At 43.9% G+C, this 20474-nt stretch overlaps 1 protein-coding gene and 1 long non-coding RNA gene across 3 annotated transcripts in view; one reads left to right on the forward strand and one right to left on the reverse strand.

Annotated features, from left to right (window-relative positions):
• LOC118358788 (phosphatidylinositol 4-phosphate 3-kinase C2 domain-containing subunit alpha-like) overlaps positions 1-14554 on the forward strand; it is a 106485-nt gene extending 91931 nt beyond the window's left edge. The window contains exons 21-33 of the mRNA XM_052480700.1: positions 2566-2658; positions 3317-3446; positions 3744-3880; positions 4365-4534; positions 5682-5838; positions 6507-6616; positions 10940-11147; positions 11401-11525; positions 11694-11811; positions 11954-12035; positions 12111-12220; positions 12486-12611; positions 12996-14554. Coding sequence (XP_052336660.1) covers positions 2566-2658; positions 3317-3446; positions 3744-3880; positions 4365-4534; positions 5682-5838; positions 6507-6616; positions 10940-11147; positions 11401-11525; positions 11694-11811; positions 11954-12035; positions 12111-12220; positions 12486-12611; positions 12996-13178 — 1749 coding nt within the window. The 3' untranslated portion in view covers positions 13179-14554. The remainder of the gene's footprint in view (positions 1-2565; positions 2659-3316; positions 3447-3743; positions 3881-4364; positions 4535-5681; positions 5839-6506; positions 6617-10939; positions 11148-11400; positions 11526-11693; positions 11812-11953; positions 12036-12110; positions 12221-12485; positions 12612-12995) is intronic.
• Positions 4542-5669, reverse strand: LOC127912068 (uncharacterized). 2 transcript variants are annotated; one of them, XR_008080472.1, is made up of 3 exons: positions 5065-5669; positions 4973-5018; positions 4542-4880 (listed from the first exon to the last, which is right to left on the reverse strand). It is a non-coding gene; the product is annotated as an uncharacterized LOC127912068 (long non-coding RNA). The 2 variants fall into 2 exon arrangements; XR_008080471.1 differs by having other exon boundaries at positions 4927-5018.
• Positions 14555-20474: the final 5920 nt, after the last annotated feature.

Consider the following 20474-nt stretch of genomic DNA (forward strand, 5'->3'; position numbering starts at 1 on the left):
GGGTTTCTGATTTTAAATAAAAAATAAATAGTTGCCTGCCAAATTGCCTGAAAAAATCAGAGAGGGGATTCTTTCTTCAAAACAGAGTAAAGACAGCCTCCAGATCGCTCCTTCTTCAGTACAAGGTAACAAGGCTGATGTGCATCAAGCTGCTCCAAGGAGTTGGGCAGTTTTGATTTCCCAACAGCAGCAGCTCACTTTGAGCAGGTCAATGTCCTCTGCAAACGCAAGTAAATTAGAGGCAAATTGTGTTCCTCAGGCCCTTTTCTAGCAGTTCTGCTGCCGCCCTAGGCAAGACCAACATATGCCACCCCTGTCTCATGTATAGTTTAAAGATTTGGAATGGATTGATAGACTAGAGCAGGGCTGCCCAACTCTTTTCCTGGAGATCTACTGTCCTGTAGGTTTTCAGTCCAACCCCTCTTTCTGGAGATCTACTGTCCTATAGGTTTTCAGTCCAACCCTCTTCCTGGAGATCTACTGTCCTGTAGGTTTTCTGTCCAACCCCTCTTCCTGGAGATCTACTGTCCTGTAGGTTTTCAGTCCAACCCCTCTTTCTGGAGATCTACTGTCCTATAGGTTTTCAGTCCAACCCTCTTCCTGGAGATCTACTGTCCTGTAGGTTTTCTGTCCAACCCCTCTTCCTGGAGATCTACTGTCCTGTAGGAGATCTACTGTCCTGTAGGAGATCTACTGTCCTGTAGGTTTTCTGTCCAACCCCTCTTCCTGGAGATCTACTGTCCTGTAGGAGATCTACTGTCCTGTAGGAGATCTACTGTCCTGTAGGTTTTCAGTCCAACCCCCTTCCTGGAGATCTACTGTCCTGTAGGAGATCTACTGTCCTGAAAACCCACAGGATGGTAGATCTCCAGGAAGAGGGTTGGACAGAACCTACAAGACAGTAGATCTCCAGGAAAAGAGTTGGACAGCCCTAGACTAGAGTAATGATCTGTATCATGCGCAATTGGTGCATTTCAGTTGAGCTTATTCAGTTGCACTTGGAAACGAAACATCGTTGCCAACTATTCACAGCGGTACAATGTTGCAATCACTAGGCAGCCATCTGCCTATAGTAGGAACCCGAGTTGTTATCAATAAGCCACATGACACGAGTCACGACCACACGATAGTTCAAATTACAGTAAACATCATGTATTAACGACAAGTAGAACTGTAAAGGGTGAGATAAGATTTGAACTTTGGAATCAAGTGCTCTCATAAATGCATGGCTTCATTTCACAAAAATAAGCTTTCGATCAATGAACCAGCCTTAATTCATTTAGTTTGTTTACATATAGTTTCTTAATTTTATGGCCGTGTAAGTGTCCTCTTTCCACTGCTGTGGTGAAGGCATCCAGCTTTTGTCAAATTAACATCAAAAGTATTTTTTGTCTGTTGCACTTTAGCTAACACTAACCCTTTTCCTAACCTCAGTCTCCTAACCTGCTGTGTAAGTTCTCCTAACCTGCTACGTTAGTTCTCCTAACCTGCTGCGTAAGTTCTCCTAACCAGCTATAAAAAGTGAAATCTGACGTTCATTTGAAAAAAATCTGGATCCATTCTAGCCATGACTGGTCCTTGTGTTCATAGACAACCTTGTTTTGCTATTTGTTAGGCCTAATTAAAAGGTTCATGCCTAGGATAAATTAAATGAGATGCTAAATTACATAGAGATTCAACTAGAGAGGCCTAGATTGCATTTGTAAACAGCTGTGTTTTGTTATTTAGTAATGAAAATGGTCATACAAATAGCCTGTAAGACAGGTTGTTCTCAAATGATTTTAGACACCTATATTTTGATGTTGTTTTATTACTGGTGACTTGTTATTCTAGGCTAAATTATGTTTTATTTTTTAAATTATAGTCATTTCTCATTTATATGTTTTGCTTAGACATGGAGAGTCTCTAGACCATGTTAGTACTATCCAAGACGAGGCAATGTTTTGCTTAGGATAATTTATCTTCTGCTAAGACTAATTACAATCATGTAAATATGACTTTGAGCCCTGTGGGTAGCCGTCCTAATGTGTTTCGCACGTAATGCATATGGATGTTCGGTGAACCCTGACACATAATGTAGTCGTCCTAGTGACTGGTGACGTCACCATAACCTCTACCATGCAAACGCTGACTGGCACTTCATATACAGGTCACTTCAGTTACCCCCACCACCTCTGTTGTAAGAGGCTGTTGACTAGAATACTGTGTGTGTGTGTGTGTGTGTGTGTGTGTGTGTGTGTGTGTGTGTGTGTGTGTCCCCGATTGCTCCTCTTTTCCTGTCTGATTGTTTTGCTCCATTCTCACGGCCACGTTTCTCACCGCTGGGCAAGTGTGTTTGTATATGAGAGGTCGTGTATTTGTTGTTGGAATTTTGTGTTTTGCCCAGCGGTGTATCTGACCACAATCTCATACCAGACGAGCCAAGGCGATGCCCCCTCGTTGAATAAAATCCGCCCTTTGTCTCCCTAAAGCAGGCTAGTGCTCCCAGGGGCCAAGGAAGGCTTGTATAACTAACCACAGGGGCTCTCTCTTTGTGTGTGTGTTTGCGCACGTGTGTATGTACAGTCGTGCTCCTTTTTCAACTCCAACGCGGTGCCCTTGAAGCTGGCCCTGGTGAACTCCGACCCTCTGGGAGAGGAGATCAACGTCATGTTCAAGGTGGGTGGCTGGGACACGCGGATCCTAGATCAGCATTCCTACTTTAAACACACCTGGGATATATTTAGAGTGCTGATCTAGGACCAGTTTTGCCTTGTAAATAGCTGAACCTATATTAACACTCCTATTCTGGCCACGTTTTGTGAATGGGGGTCCACATAGCTATTTCTATCAGATTAGACGACTAGATTCTGTTTCTATGGCGCCAGAATCTTTGAAAAGATGCAAAGTTCCATAGACAAGCAATTTATCACATGTAGTAGTAGTAATCCATGAATTACCTTGACACGTTCTAGAACACATTCTCTGCATGACTTCACCATTCCTTCTGGAGTATTTGAAGCTTGAAGGAATGCAGGAATACATTCTAAAGAGTTCCCTTTGTGTTTTGATGCTATAACAGCTTAATATCAACGCTGCATTGTCCATTATCTTCCCCATAGGGAAGAGATCAGTTACTGCACTCGTTTGCATTGTCTTTCATAGTTGAAACGGCACCACCTGGTGGCATAATATAACACCAGACCCTGACGATACAATGTGTACGAGAGTCTTTGTTTGACCAGACTTGCAGACACACAGATGGAATGAAACTCCTTAATGAGAATATTATAATACGTCTCTGTGGATGGTAACTAATGTGTGTGTGGTCTACTAGGTGGGAGAGGACCTGAGGCAGGACATGCTGGCTCTGCAGATGATCCGGGTCATGGACCGCATCTGGCTTCAGGAGGGACTGGACCTGCGCATCGTCAACTTCAAATGCATTTCCACCGGGAAAGACAACGGTACTACACACACAGACTAGAACTCAAATCACCAGCTAAATCATTCTGATTTGAATGAAACTTACTGAAACCTGTTTGTCCTCATCACAACGTCTGTGGCTCTGATTCTACCATTCTGACCATTATAAAACTAGCTCAAAGTGGATGTCACTGCACCGTCACAGCCAATGGGTGATTGTTAGATGATTGCTGATGAACTTGGTTCTCTGCGTCATATTACATCCGGTTTACAAATTTATAAATGTGTACTCATGCCATGCCTGCAGTTTTGACGTGGTTCTGTATGTGTGTTGCCAGGAATGGTGGAGCTGGTGCCGTCCTCTGACACCCTGAGGAAAATACAGGCGGAGTACGGAGTGACGGGCTCCTTTAAGGACAAGCCCCTGGCGGAGTGGCTCCGCAAGTACAACCCCGCTGAGGACGAGTACGACAAGGTATGACCCCGAAACTTTACCCTCTGACCTTTTAACCCTAACACAGACTCCTACAGAGGGTGAGGTTTGGAAGATGGACAACTGATGATGACTTCTACGCTTTATTTCTTGTCTGTATTCAATATGCATATATTACTCACTGATTTGTCCTTGATATCAATGCATGATTCAGCTGAAAGTCCCAATTTACATATGCAGATCTCTATTGAGCATTAGCTCAGAGTTTCGAGTTCCTTTTGGATTGAGGACAAGATACTGTAGGGCTTTTCACACTGAGCTGAATGGCTCCAAGTCCAGCTGTTCTGAGCTGCCCTGGTTACACGTCCACCATAGTTGCTGGAACAGTGCTGAAGAGGGCAATGTGAACCAAAAGAAATCCAATCCAGCATAGTTTGGTTTGGCTCGGCATGATAGTGTGAAAATGTTGTGTATGTGACGACGACTCTCTGCCCCTCTCTGTGTGTGTGTGTGTGTGTGTGTCCAGGCTTCGGAGAACTTCATCTACTCGTGTGCGGGCTGCTGCGTGGCCACCTACGTGCTGGGTATCTGCGACCGCCACAACGACAACATCATGCTGCGTTCCACCGGTCACATGTTCCACATCGACTTTGGCAAGTTTCTGGGCCACGCCCAGATGTTCGGCAGCTTCAAAAGGTAAGAATGTTACCTGCGGTGGTCGACGCTGCTTCTTCACAACACATGTAACAGTGTTAGCATGGGTAACCTGCTTCCTCCAGAACACACGTTGTAACAGTGTTAGCATGGGTAACCTGCTTCCTCCAGAACACACGTTGTAACAGTGTTAGCATGGGTAACCTGCTTCCTCCAGAACACACGTTGTAACAGTGTTAGCATGGGTAACCTGCTTCCTCCAGAACACACGTTGTAACAGTGTTAGCATGGGTAACCTGCTTCCTCCAGAACACACGTTGTAACAGTGTTAGCATGGGTAACCTGCTTCCTCCAGAACACACGTTGTAACAGTGTTAGCATGGGTAACCTGCTTCCTGCAGAACACATGTTGTAACAGTGTTAGCATGGGTAACCTGCTTCCTGCAGAACACACGTTGTAACAGTGTTAGCATGGGTAACCTGCTTCCTGCAGAACACACGTTGTAACAGTGTTAGCATGGGTAACCTGCTTCCTCCAGAACACACATTGTAACAGTGTTAGCATGGGTAACCTGCTTCCTCCAGATCACCATGCAACAGTGCTAACAAATCTGACCCACTACTCTTCTAGCACACTCCCTCACTCCCTCCCCCCTAACTTTTACTGTTTCTTCCCACTCCTTAGTAGAAGTCAAGTGTGTGCTTAGTTAAAATACTAGAAGTAAACGTTTATTGACATCAAGGACGTGTGCTCCGAGAACCATTTGCACTCCAGATGGGGCCTGAGTGTTCTTTCTCTGACTTAGACCTGGGAAGCCAGAAAGTAGGTTGCATGTTGTTCTCAGCTGTCCATACAAAATGACATGTAGGCCCAGACTCTGCAGTGGGTGGAAACAGTGTCCGCCCCACCGCTGTTGTTTTAGTTTTGTTGACAAAGTGGAGGTGAGGAGTGTTGTGGTATAAACATGTGCAGTCGATATTCTGCTGTTCTATCGCACGTCAATGTCTGAGGGAAGAGAACTTAGTTTGTGGTTTGTAGTAACTTTTTTGTAATATTGCAAACAGACGTGTCAGTTTCACCATTAAGGATTCCAGCTTTAAACCAGACTGAACGCTATGCTCACCATTTAACCAGGATACATGTGTCCCATGTTTTATTGAGTCTTTCTCTCCCTCCCCTTTCTCCCAGGGACCGAGCTCCATTCGTGCTTACCTCTGACATGGCCTACGTGATCAACGGGGGGGAGAGGCCCACCAGTCGCTTCCAGCTGTTTGTGGACCTGTGCTCCCAGGCCTACAACCTCATCCGCAAACACTCAGGCCTCATCCTCAACCTGCTCTCCCTGGTAATAACTAAAACTCTGCTGTCAAGTTCCAGTTCTATCCTGGTCCCAGATCAGCATGTACTGTATAGCCTACTCCTATGGTTGTTGTCATGCCAAACATTTAACGTGACAACGACCAAAGGAGTCGGAAGTGGAACAAAACCAGATCTGGGACCAGACTAGTTAAGACCAAGTTCAAGTCGTATAACTACATTGGCCTTTTATAGGAATTTACCTGGCATTTGAGTTTGCATGATAAATAATTCACACCAATGGAGGCCAAGGTGCACAGGACAGCTGAAAGATAGATCAGTCGCAGGAACACTGACGGATGGATGGGTCACAGAGAGACTGCTTCATGAAATAAGTGTTTTTAAAAGTGTGATGCCAGCCTAGTAAATAACTGGTAATGATTACTCTCCTGTTGCCTGGGTAATTTTTTTTTTTTGGCCGTGGTGATGGCCCAAGGAATTTCTTGAGTGTTATCTTAGGGATTCAAATGCTCTACTCTAGCCTCGAATCAAACATTGCTGGCTACAGTATTACCTTCCTCAAATCATTGGTTCTTATAGTCTTTTGTTACTAAATAATTTCGTTGTACATTATAATGTATTGCATTTGCAATTATAAAACCGTTTTTTTTCTGTCTCAAACCAAAACAAATTCACGTGTGTGTGTGTGATTGACAGATGACGTTGTCAGGCCTACCAGAGCTGACGGGAAATCAGGACCTGAAGTATGTATACGACGCTCTGCAGCCCCAGACCACCGACGCAGAGGCCACCATCTTCTTCACCAGGTACATAGACACATATTAACGATCAACCGCCCCTTATGAACCAACTTATCTGGTTTAAACAGCCTATGTGGCATCGATATCGTCAAAAACGGGTTGGAACCGGTACAAGGAACCAAACCGGAAAATAACGTAATATTTTGAGGAACAGAATCAAAACAGGGAATGACTGTGATCTATACTGTTTCGGAACAGAAGCGTTATTTTACGTTCTGGGCATTTTTTTAGTCACACAAAAAATGCAACAAAGCGCCTATGCAAAGACCTCAAACTAATCCAGTGTCTGCCTGCCAGTTGGAAATCTTTGCCTCTGTGAGCTTCCTGCCCCTCCCCCTCTACTAGAATAATACTGACGTTACAAGTGTGACTCAGAAATTGTGGAGAGATATTTTTAATTAGAGAAGAATGGATTAACTTTTTCAAAGCAAGTTAATGATACTAAAGTTGACATTTCACATTGGAATTATTAACTTCAAAAAGGTAAGACGTGTTTTCCTTTTATTATTCTGGTGCCGCTCTACAGAAAAGCTTGCTAGCTAGTTTTGGTCCAACAAAGACATTCAACGTTCCTCCATAAAAGCCGGTCCTCCGTAGGTATAATTCTGTGGGCCTTATTCAGATAATGCATGTCATAACAAGAAGATTCCCAGCGTTTCAGGCCAAAGCCATTCTCCTCCACCCTCTTTCGCCTTCTCCCCACCTGTAAAATTTCAATTGCATCTTGCGTCCTACACTTGTCTGTCCAATGCATGTAAATAACGTGCCCACGCCATAGCAAGCTGCTCTATCCACAAAGTTTGGTTAAGTAACTTAGTGTCAAGCCCCCCACAAAAAAAAAAAAAACAGAAAGGAAGGATATAAACTTACTTTAGAACCGGTTCAGAACTTTATTTTGCTGTTCTGAAGAGTGGAACAGAATGAAAAAAATAATGGTTCTGTTCAGAACTAAATGATTGGAAATTTGGGTTCCAACCCCTGGTCAGAAACATTCATTCTAGTGTTAATAGGATTGTTTTGGTCTTAAAGTCTCTCGCACAAAACACTTTTGTAGCTTGGAGAAGGGAGTAAACGGAACTGCCCTTATCACTTGTTGGTCCACTATGACCCGATACACCTGGCCACAAGAAGACAACAAGGAAGCTTATGATGCCTTGAATTGCTAGGGAGGGGTGGAACCAACTAAGACTAAGCAGTTCTTGAGTTTCTATATAAACCGCTTGCGTCTCTGTATTATTCAAGCACTCAATCCACCTTGTGTGTGTTGTATTGACCTGCTCCCTCATTAATAAGTGAGTAAAGATTTAGTTTAAGTGTAAACTTGTGTGATACGTTTCTCTCCTCATTTGATAATACAGAAATAACCACCACAGGGTCTGGGCAGGTGTGATGTAGTTAATGTTTGTGTGATGTCTTTGTATGTTCTGTTTTGTTAAATGGTTTTATAAAATAATAATGTAATGATATCTGGATTGCTGATACTATGTATTGGCTAATGAGAGGCTTTGAAGCCAGTAAAGCGGTCCCCTATAGGAATGAATTGAATTCTATAGTATTTAATTTAAATGTTTCAATGACAAACTTTTTTGTTGTAGTGAGGACAGTAACATTAGTACTTTCTAAAAATGGTTACTTTAACCCTTGGCCTTTTCATGGTTGCGCTCCCTCAGAAATCTAACATAATAATAAAATCCCCATACAAATCTGTCTGTTTAATCTAGAGAGATGTGTTTTTTTTTGCATGGGCTGTGTATCAATCCACCAATATCACCCTTCCGCATCTGCGGTGAAAAGTGGCAGAGCTGGAGCGGTGTTTGTCCTACCATGAGACATCTTCAGTGAAAAGTGGCAGAGCTAGAGCGGTGTTTGTCCTACCATGAGACATCTTCAGTGAAAAGTGGCAGAGCTAGAGCGGTGTTTGTCCTACCATGAGACATCTGCAGTGAAATGTGGAAGAGCTGGAGCGGTGTTTGTCCTACCATGAGACATCTGCGGTGAAATGTGGCAGAGCTAGAGCAGTGTTTGTCCTACCATGAGACATCTGCAGTGAAAAGTGGAAGAGCTGGAGCGGTGTTTGTCCTACCATGAGACATCTGCGGTGAAAAGTGGCGGAGCTAGAGCGGTGTTTGTCCTACCATGAGACATCTGCAGTGAAAAGTGGCAGAGCTAGAGCAGTGTTTGTCATACCATGAGACATCTGCAGTGAAAAGTGGCAGAGCTAGAGCGGTGTTGTCATACCATGAGACATCTGCAGTGAAATGTGGCAGAGCTAGAGCGGTGTTTGTCATACCATGAGACATCTGCAGTGAAAGGTGGCAGAGCTAGAGCGGTGTTGTCATACCATGAGACATCTGCAGTGAAAAGTGGCAGAGCTAGAGCGGTGTTTGTCATACCATGAGACATCTGCAGTGAAAGGTGGCAGAGCTAGAGCGGTGTTGTCATACCATGAGACATCTGCAGTGAAAGGTGGCAGAGCTAGAGCGGTGTTTGTCATACCATGAGACATCTGCAGTGAAAAGTGGCAGAGCTAGAGCGGTGTTTGTCATACCATGAGACATCTGCAGTGAAAAGTGGCAGAGCTAGAGCGGTGTTTGTCCTACCATGAGACATCTGCAGTGAAAGGTGGCAGAGCTGAGCGGTGTTGTCATACCATGAGACATCTGCAGTGAAAGGTGGCAGAGCTAGAGCGGTGTTGTCATACCATGAGACATCTGCAGTGAAAGGTGGCAGAGCTAGAGCGGTGTTGTCATACCATGAGACATCTGCAGTGAAATGTGGCAGAGCTAGAGCGGTGTTTGTCCTACCATGAGACATCTGCAGTGAAATGTGGCAGAGCTAGAGCGGTGTTTGTCATACCATGAGACATCTGCAGTGAAAGGTGGCAGAGCTAGAGCGGTGTTTGTCCTACCATGAGACATCTGCAGTGAAAAGTGGCAGAGCTAGAGCGGTGTTTGTCCTACCATGAGACATCTGCAGTGAAAAGTGGCAGAGCTAGAGCGGTGTTTGTCCTACCATGAGACATCTTCAGTGAAAAGTGGCAGAGCTAGAGCGGTGTTTGTCCTACCATGAGACATCTGCAGTGAAAAGTGGCAGAGCTAGAGCGGTGTTTGTCCTACCATGAGACATCTGCAGTGAAAAGTGGCAGAGCTGGAGCGGTGTTTGTCCTACCATGAGACATCTGCAGTGAAAAGTGGCAGAGCTAGAGCGGTGTTTGTCCTACCATGAGACATCTGCAGTGAAAAGTGGCAGAGCTAGAGCGGTGTTTGTCCTACCATGAGACATCCTGATATTCAGTCTCTCACGAAAATGTCTGCAGCGTCCGTCTGCGCAGCGTCCGTCTGCAGCGTCCGTCTGCAGCGTCCGTCTGCAGCGTCCGTCTGTAGCGTCCATCAAACTATCATCTTTTGAAAGCTGAGACTTACGAACACGATGGTGGACATGCTCTAGGACACTCACTAGACTCGTCTGACTTCTGTCTGATCGATTTGGGCTACACACTAATATGACCCCTCTGTGGAAAGCTCTCTGACATGATGGGACGCCCACAAGACCCACCTGAATATCCCCAGTGCCAGTTTAAAATAAATGGAAGTGTATATATGGAGAAAGTTTAGTACCTAAAATAAGGTTTTTCCTGATCTTTCTTATATCTCTCAGATTGTTCTGAAGTGTCTGTCCTAACTTCCTTTAGATTTTTTGGGGGACTGTTGTTCCATGTAGGGAATCTGTTATTCAATGTGTTTCTATAGCAGGAATGTGAAATTCAATGTTTCATCCAGAAAATGTTTTATATATTTTTTGATTTCTTAAGAATAAACGTGGCAAAAATACATGTAGACGAATGTATTTTTATAGCTTCCCAAATAGTTTTTTACAATGGTGGTGGAGTACCAAGATGGATTTACAGTGGCTTCAAAACAGCACCCCTGTTGGTAATCTAGTGTATATATATACATCACCGCAACATAACATTATGAACGCCTTAGAACTCCCAGTTACTAGCCTAAAACATTGATGTGAAATGCTGCTATTAGCCATGTTATATCTACCATTTACCTCATTTAAGTCATTTAGCAGACGCTCTTATCCAGAGCGACTTACAAATTGGTGCATACACCTTATGACATCCAGTGGAACAGCCACTTTACAATAGTGCATCTAAATCTTTTTAGGGGGGTGAGAAGGATTACTTACCCTATCCTAGGTATTCCTTGAAGAGGTGGGGTTTCAGGTGTCTACCTCCTGCCTCTCTTCTTCCTCTGTGTAATAGATTAATTCAACAACATACTCCCTTTTGTCTGAAGTTTAACCTTCTTTCCCTCCCTCCAGGTTAATCGAATCCAGCCTGGGCAGCGTGGCCACCAAGTTCAACTTCTTCATCCACAACCTGGCCCAGCTGCGCTTCTCTGGCCTACCGTCCAACGACGAGCCCATCCTGTCCTTCTCCCCCAAGACCTACACGCTGAAGCAGGAGGGACGCATCCGCGACGCCTCCATCTTCTCCTTCCAGAAGAGATACAACCCCGACAAGCACTACGTGAGTCTCCAACCAGAGACGTACATATATTCATGTCTAGTGATGCGTTTTCATACACCATGGTCTCACTGTTCCTTCACTGACAGGGTCTAGCTTTCCTATAGGATGCCGGAAGAACACACATCTGGCATACACAATTCTTTGTGTAAATCAAACTATATTAGAGAAGTCACAACATTAATGGAATTCTGACTAAGATGAGCTCAAATTCCTCCTCTTCCTCCTCCCCCTCCGCTCCCTCCCCCTCCTGTAGACGTACGCGGTGAGGCTCCTGCGCGAGGGGCAGAGCGAGGCCCAGTTTCTCTTCCGCACCTTCGATGAGTTCCAGGAGCTCCACAACAAGCTCTGCATCCTCTTCCCTCTGTGGAAGCTGCCAGGGTACACACAGACACACACACAGTCAGACACACGTGTGGAGAAGGTTGAAAGTCTGCCTTATTGGACCTTAGAAAGCCAAAGTGGGAGATACACCAAAGGGAGCTCCCACTTGTACCACAGATGCACCCTTCTTGTTAGTGCACTAATCTTTCCCCATCCCCTCCCTAGTTTCCCTAATAGGATGGTGCTGGGCCGTACCCACATCAAGGACGTGGCGGCCAAGAGGAAGATTGAGCTCAACGGTTATGTTCAAAACCTGTTGAGGAGTTCCACAGAGGTCACACAGGTGACTTACACACACACACACCCACCTTACCATCCACCCACCTAACCACCACATCCATCTATCCATCCCCACACACACACACACACACACAAGTAAAAAGCCCAACGCACTGAATTTTCACTGATAATTTTCTCTCTATCAGTGTGATCTTATCTACACATTCTTCCATCCGATCGCGAGAGACGACAAGACGGAAGGATTGGAGACGACGGCCAGAGCACCAGGTAAACTTGAGCCCACTCTCTCTATGTATGACCATTGTCGCCACTACAGTTTTGAAAGAGTGATTTGTTCTGCAGATAAGCCACCGTTGAGCCCCACCTCCGGCAGAGTGGCGGGGGAGGTGAAGCTGTCCGTGTCCTACAGGAACAGCACACTCTTTATCATGGTCATGCACATCCGGGACCTGGTGAGTACAGTGGCTCACAGGGCCCAATCCTACCTAGCGCACCACTCAACTTTTCGCATTTTTATAATGAATTTATACTGTTTATCCTCAGCCTTACAGATGGGGCTAAGGCAGCGTGGTGGTTCATTTACCATTAAACATATCTCAAGGGACATTTATTTGCCCCTGATGGGATGAATAAAGTTGTATTGGATTGAATTGCGAACGTGAATCCTCAGTTTGGCCTTAGCTAATGCTCCACTAACTAACATCCGCCTGCTCATAGGTATCTGAGGAGGGGACAGACCCTAACCCCTATGTGAAAACCTACCTGCTCCCAGACCCCCACAAAACCTCCAAGCGCAAAACAAAGATTTCCAGGAAGACCAGAAATCCCACTTTCAACGAAATGGTGAGTGAAATCGGTGTAGCATGTTGGTCATTTCTATTAGGGCCCTGTAGCAAATTGTCATAGTTAGCAACTTTGTGTCCTGACCTGCTGTGTCACTTTGTTTTTTGTTTTTTTTTTATTTTACCTTTATTTAACTAGGCAAGTTAAGAACAAATTCTTATTTTCAATGGCGGCCTAGGAACAGTGGGTTAACTGCCTGTTCAGGGGCATAACGACAGATTTGTACCTTGTTAGCTCGGGGATTTGAACTTGCAACCTTCCGGGTTACTAGTCCAACGCTCTAACCACTAGGCTACCCTGCCACTGTTCTCCTGATCTGCTTGTGTGACTGATCTAACTTATACAAACTGCTGCTAACTAGTCTGACTACCTCCACCTCCTTAGCTGGTGTACAGTGGCTACAGCAAGGAGACCCTGGGGCTGCGGGAGCTACAACTGAGCGTGCTCAGTGCCGAGTCGCTGAGAGAGAACTGCTACCTAGGCGGCGTCACGCTCACACTCAAAGACTTCGACCTCAGCAAGGAGACGATCAAGTGGTACAAGCTGACTGCCGTGCCCTACTTCTAGATGACTCCACCTGAGAAAAACGCTGCTTATCAAGAAAACTCGAGATACACCTATTTAAGGGCAGCGGAACACCCCAGGGTGGTGCCTCAAATCCTCCCCCTTCCTCCTCAAGCTCAAGACCCTGTCCAGAAACCACCCTTTACCCCTTTAGGCCCTGTCCAGAAACCACCCCTTACCCCGTTAGGCCCTGTCCAGAAACCACTCCTAGCCCCTTTAGGACATGTCCAGAAACCGCCCCTTTAGGACCTGTCCAGAAACCACCCATTACCCCTTTTGTTAGATCTCAAAGCATGATAAGCAATATGGTTGTAGCACCGACCTTTCAGCTCTACACAAGTGCCTAGATAGATGGGGGCTATTCTCTCTCTCTCCCTCACTAATCAAGGTTTTTTCTCATTGTTTGCTACAATCTCCACTTATTTAGTTTGTCCTAAACTATAACACGAGAGCTGTAATGTTTTGTACATTTTGACATTCGAGGACCAAAATATCTTACCTTCAGAAGAGTATATATAGATTGACACTTTTAATTTTTTTTTTATAGAGGCTCATTTTTACAACACAAAAATAATTATACGTAAACAAATAGGAAGCGTCTGGTTTCCTGCTAAACTAGCTGAGAACGTCTGGGAATGTGCACATCACAAACCAGACTCCAGGAAAGAGTGTTCTTGTGTTTCCCATGCCACATGCCAAAAGAACTGATGATGGCAAACCACTCTCCCAAAGGGGAACCGATCATGGTGCCTTGTTTGTGTTCACAATCTCTTATACACTCCACTTTAGCCTTATTGCAATGTCTTTTATTTTGAAAAGTGATATTCCAATTGAAAAACATAAATCTATTCTGTCAAATAATGTCAACAGTTCTCAGTGTGAGCAGGGTTGTGGACAAGCATCAGAAGGTGTTGGAACTTGTATGCACACTACCATATATTTAATATGGTAAAAACTTGACTTTTCACGGCACACTTTTGGGGAAGACAAGTTGCCTCAACGCTGATCGAATGCCAGTTTTTATTTCACCTCTTATTGGTTTTAAGGGTAGAATTTAGAGTGGGGTAAGCTGATCGTAAACTTGTGCTCAAGAGGTAACTGGACAAAAAAAGGGAAAGCCATCCAGGTCAGGAGATACACTGCTTCCTCTGAGCTGCTTACAAACCTAAAGATGAAATAATTAATTCATCCAGGAGGGGTTTAAGAGAATGTCAACAAAGACAATTATGATGAGCGACTTGATCTCCTATTTTAATGACTGTATGAGTTTCTATTAACATGGCCAGTTATTTATTCTTAATTGGTTACCTTAACCCGAATGAATCGGTGTGTACTGTAATCCCTCTTTCCTAAAGCAAATTAAATGTTTTTTGAACAAACATTGTGACATTGTTTTTTATGATTTATTTTGGATGATTGGTTTTGGATAAGGGCCAATATAATCTGTGATATTGACTCTCATTGAGAGAAAGGTCTATATGTCCATAGCCCATCAACCGGATGTCCCGTTTTTCAAGGGAAATTAAAAAAGCCTGCGACTTCTACTTTTAGATGTTAGCAAGGCGACACTCCATTTTAACTCCTCCACATTCAGTTTTTCACAATTCCTGAAATGTAAAAATGATCTGTTTTAGGTCAGTTAGGATCACCACTTTATTTTAAGAATGTGAAATGTCAGAATAATAAGAGTGATTTATTTCAGCTTTTATTTCTTTCATCACATTCCCAGTGGGTCAGAAGTTTACATGCACTCAATTAGTATTTGGTAGTATTGACTTTTAAATTGTTCAACTTGGGTCAAACATTTTGGGTAGCCTTCCACAAGCTTCCCACAAAAAATTGGGTGAATTTTGGCCCATTCCTCCTGACAGAGCTGGTGTAACGGAGTCAGGTTTGTAGGCCTCCTTGCTCACACACGCTTTTTCAGTTCTGCCTACAAATTTCCTATAGGATTGAGGTCATGGCTTTGTGATGGTCACTCCAATACCTTGACTTTGTTGTCCTTAAGCCATTTTGCCACAACTTTGGAAGTGTGCTTGGGGTCATTGTCCATTTGGAAGACCCATTTGCGACCAAGCTTTAACTTCCTGACTGATGTCTTGAGGTGTTTAAATATATCCACAATATTTTCCAACCTCATGATGCCATCTATTTTGTGAAGTGCACCAGTCCCTCCTGCAGCAAAGCACCCCCACAACATGATGCTGCCACCCCGTGCTTCGCGGTTGGGATGGTGTTATTCGGCTAGCAAGCCTCCCCTTTTTCCTCCAAACATAACGATTTTTGTTTCATCAGACCAGAGGACATTTCTCCAAAAAGTCCGATCTTTGTCCCCATGTGAAGTTGCAAACCGTAGTCTGGCTTTTTTATGGCAGTTTTGGAGCAGTGGCTTTTTCTGTGTTGAGTAGGCTTTTAGGGCAATATAGGACTCGTTATACTGTGGATATAGATACTTTTGTACCTGTTTCCTCCAGCATCTTCACAAGGTCCTTTGCTGTTGTTCTGGGATTGATTTGCACTTTTCGTACAAAAGTATGTTAATCTCTAGGAGACAGAATGCGTCTCCTTCCTGAGTGGTATGGCGGCTGTGTGGTCCCATGGTGTTTATACTTGCGTACTATTGTTTGTACAGATGAATGCGGTACCTTCAGGTGTTTGGAAATTGCTCCAAAAGATGAACCAGACTTGTGGTTTACAAAAAAAAAATTCTGAGGTCTTGACTGATTTCTTTTGATTTTCCCATGATGTCAAGCAAAGGGGCTGGGTTTGAAGGTAGACCTTGAAATAAATCCGCAGGTACACCTCCAATTGACTCAAAGTATGTCAATTAGCCTACCAGTAGCTTCTAAAGCTATGCCATAATTTTCTGGAATTTCAAAGCTGTTTAAAAGGCACAGTCAACTTTGGATGTAAACTTCTGACCCATTGGAATTGTGACGCAGTGAATTATAAGTGAAATAATCCGTCTGTAAACAATTGTTGGAAAAATTACTTGTCATGCACAAAGTAATGTCCTAACTAACTTGCCAAAACTATAGTTTGTTAACAAGAAATTTGTGGAGTGGTTGAAAAATGAGTTTTAATAATTCCAACCTAAGTGTATGTAAACTTCCGACTGTAGGTAAGGGTCAAATGACTATACAAAGGGGGTGGGGGGTCAATGCAAATAGTCAGAGCGGCCATTTGATTAATTGTTAAGTCTTATGGCTTGGGGGTAGAAGTTAAGGAAACTTTTGGACCTAGACTTGGCACTCCGGTACCGCTTGCCATGCGGTAGCAGAGAGAACAGTCTATGACTTGGGTGACTGGAGTCGTGGACGTCCCTCCTTTTCCTGTAGTCCACGATCATCTCCTTTGTCTTGCTCACATTGACGGAGAGGTTGTCCTGGCACCACACTGCCAGGTCTCTGACCTCCTCCCTATGGGCTGGCTCATTGTTGTCGGTGATCAGGCCTACCACAGTTGTGTTGTCAGCAAACTTAATGATAGTGTTTGAGTCGTGCTTGGCCACGCAGTCGTGGGCGAACAGGGAGTACAGGGCAGGACCAAGCACGCACCCCTGAGGGGCCCCCGTGTTAAGAATCAGCGTGGCAGATGTGTTGTTGCCTACACTTAGCACCTGAGGGCGGCCTATCAGGAAGTCCAGGATCCAGTTGTAGAGGGAGGTGTTTAGTCCCAGGGTCCTTAGCTTAGTGATGTGCTTTGTGGGCACTATGGTATTGAACACTGAGCTGTTCTCAATGAACAGCATTCTCACATAGGTGTTCCTTTTGTCCATTTGGGAAAGGGGAGTGTGATTGAGATTGCGTCCTCTGAATCTGTTGGTGCGGTATGCTAATTGGAATGGGTCTGGCTACCTTCGCTTTCTTGGGCACAGGGACTATGGTGGTAGGAATTAGACTCGGTCAGGGAGAGGTTGAAAATGTCAATGAAGACACTTGCCGGTTGTGCCGTGCATGCTCTGAGTACCCATCCTGGTAATCCTTCTGGCCCCGCGGCCTTGTGAATGTTGACCTGTTTAAAGGTCTTGCTCACATCAGCTACGGAGAGCACGATCACAAAGTCGTCCAGAACAGCTGGTGTTCTCAATCATGCTTCAGTGTTGCTTGCCTCAAAGGGAGCATAAGTCATTTAGCCAATCTGATAAGCTTGAATCACTGGGCAGCTCGCGGCTGGGTTTCCCTTTGTAGTCTGTAATAGTTTGCAAGCCCTGCCACATCTGACGAGTGTCAGAGCCAGTGTAGTAGGATTCAGTCTTAGTCCTGTATTGATGTTTGATGGTTCATCTGAGTATAAGCGCCTGGATTAGTGTCCCGCTCCTTGAAAGCGGCAGTTCTAGCCTTTTAGCTTGGTGTGGATGTTGCCTGTAATCCATGGCTTCTGGTTGGGGTATTACGTCATCGATGCACTTATTGATGAAGCCGATGACTGAGGTGGTATCATGCCCTTGGATGAATCCCGGAACTTATTCCAGTCTGTGCTAGCAAAACAGTCCTTAAGCGTGGCATCCGCATCATCTGGCCACTTCCGTATTGAGCGAGTCACTGGTACTTCCTGCTTTAGTTTTTGCTTCAAAGCAGGAATCGGGAGAATACAATTATGGCCAAATTTGCAAAATGGAGGGCGAGGGAGAGCTTTGTACGCGTCTCTGTGTGCCGAGTAAAGGTGGTCAAGAGTTTTGTGACATGCTGGTAGAAATGAGGTCAAACTGATTTAAGTTTGCCTGCATTAAAGTCCCTGGCCACTAGGAGAATCGCTACTTGATTTTATTTTATTAGGATCGCTTTTTAGTCCTCATTTGGACTAATTTTCCAGAGTCCTTAAACATTAAAAAACAATTTATATTATGATCACATTTTGACATAATACACTGTTACAAACAGACATAATACACGGGCATATTGACCAGATAAATACTCTTAACAGCCTAAAAAGATAAAGAATCAATCTATATATATGTTCCATAGTCCAGCCCAACTTTCTGATGTATTTGTTTGAATTTATATATTGAAAGGTTTCTGGTTTGCTCAGATAAATTATTAAATTTCTTTATTGCTCTAAATCTAAATGTTATTTTGCCTATTTCTCTTTTCTGTCTGGATAATATATAGATGGTGCACAAACTAATCCTAGTATTTACTGAATGTCTGTCTCTTACTAACAGAATACCGTTGTGAAGAAAGTTTGGCTGTTTTAAATGGTGTATATTATGAAATAAAATAATTGTTTTTTTACAACTTTTTTTTCAATTATCTTGTTGATTGATGAGCATTTTCTTGTTTGCTTATACCGCTCCTTGAGTGCCGTCTTAGTGCCACCGTCGGTTTGTGGTGGTAAATAGATGGCTACGAAAAATATACAGTGTGATCTACAGCTTATCTTGAGGTACTCTACCTCAGGTGTGCTATACACCAAGACTAATTTAATATTAGACATCGCGCACCACCTGTTATTTGCAAGTAGACACACACCCCCACCCCTCGTCTTACCGGACGTAGCTGTTCTGTCCTGATGATGTATATTATCCGTGTTGTCGTTCAACCACAACTCTGTGACACATAAGATATTAGTTTTTATTGTCCCGTTGGTAGGATAGTCTTGAACGGAGCTCATCCAGTTTATTCTCCAGTGATTGCACATTGGCCAATAGAACGGATGGTAGGGTTACCCACTCGATGAATTCTCATGTAGGCACCCTGATCTGCGCCCCCTGTATTTTCAGCCATTTCTTTAACGCCTGCAACGTTGGACTAGTATTTCAATGCACCTGATTATCTCTTGGGGATCCAAAGGGCCAGGCAACCCTTGGGTTGTCATTCGAAGCGTTAACCACAGCGCACTATAGTCCTGCCTGTCTAATTGCAGCCTTAATGTGTGTCGTTTTAACAGATTCCCACAGAGGTATTTTTTTGCATGGCACATTTACCTTAACTATGGAAACTTGGGAGGGAACTCGATGCTGTTCCACAAAACCTCAGTGGAAATCGGTGCTAAAACAGCTAACAGTAAGTAACTTTTTGTATTTGTCAAATTCTTTAAATTATATTTGAGTGTTCAAGGTTTTCAAAACTGTATTGCAATCAAGGATCAATTGTTTTTGGATACAATTTACTCCAGTCAATTGTTTAAAGATTTGATTAATTCCCCTCAGGTAATCTAAGAGGGATTCAATGACTCCAATCAATCAATGTAATGCATTGGAGTCGGGCAGACTGGGATCAGAAATCGGCCCTGGCATTTAACACATCGGACCATTTTCTTTCCTCTGCCCCCATTATTAGCCAGACAATTCTCATTTTGCAGTAAAAACCTAAAATTAGACAGGCCCACTGGCCTTTAACATTTTATTAAACTGAACAAAAATATAAATGCAATATGCAACCATTTAAGATTTATAAGGAAAGTCAACTGAAATCAATTCCTTAGGTCCAAAGCTATGGATTTCACATGACTGGGAATAAAGATTATGCATCTGTTAGTCACAGATACCTTTTATTTTTTAAAGTAGTGGCGTGGATAAGAAATCCAGTATCTGCTGTGACCACCATTTGCCTCATGCAGCGTGATATATCTCCTTCACATAGAGTTGACCCTGATGTTGATTGTGGCCTGTTGTCCCACTCCTTCAATGGCTGTGCAAAGTTGCTGGATATTGGAGGGAACTGAAACACGCTGTTGTACCCTTCATTCCAGAGTATCCCAAACATGCTCAATGGGTGGCAACATGTCTGGTGAGTATGCAGGCCATGGAAAAACTGGGACATTTTCAGCTTCCAGGAATTGTGTACAGAAATCTGATGAGCTTCCCTGAGCTGGTTTCTGACAGTTTGTGCAAACCCACAGTTTGATCAGCTGTCCGGTGGCTGGTCTCAGACAATCCTGGATGTGAAGAAGCTGGATGTGGAATTCCTGGACTGGCTTGGTTACACGTGATCTGCGGTTGTGAGGCCGGTTGGACGTACTGACAAATTCTCTAAAACGGCGTTGGAGGCGGCTTATGGTAGTGAAATTAACAAATTCTCTGGCAACATTCCTGCAGTCAGCATGTCAATCGCACGCTCCCTCGAGACATCTATGGCATTTTGTTGTGTGACAAAACTGTGCATTTTAGAGTGGCCTTTTATTGTCCCCAGCACAAGGTGCACATGTGTAATATTCATGCTGTTTAATCAGCTTTTTGATATGCCACACCTGTCAGGTGGAGGCAATATCTTGGGAAAGGTGAAATTCTCAATAACAGGGATATAAAACAAATTTGTGCACAACATTTGAGAGAAGTAAGCTTTTTTGGCTTATGGG

This window comes from Oncorhynchus keta, chromosome 26, assembly GCF_023373465.1.
Source record: "Oncorhynchus keta strain PuntledgeMale-10-30-2019 chromosome 26, Oket_V2, whole genome shotgun sequence".
Taxonomy (NCBI): domain Eukaryota; kingdom Metazoa; phylum Chordata; class Actinopteri; order Salmoniformes; family Salmonidae; genus Oncorhynchus; species Oncorhynchus keta.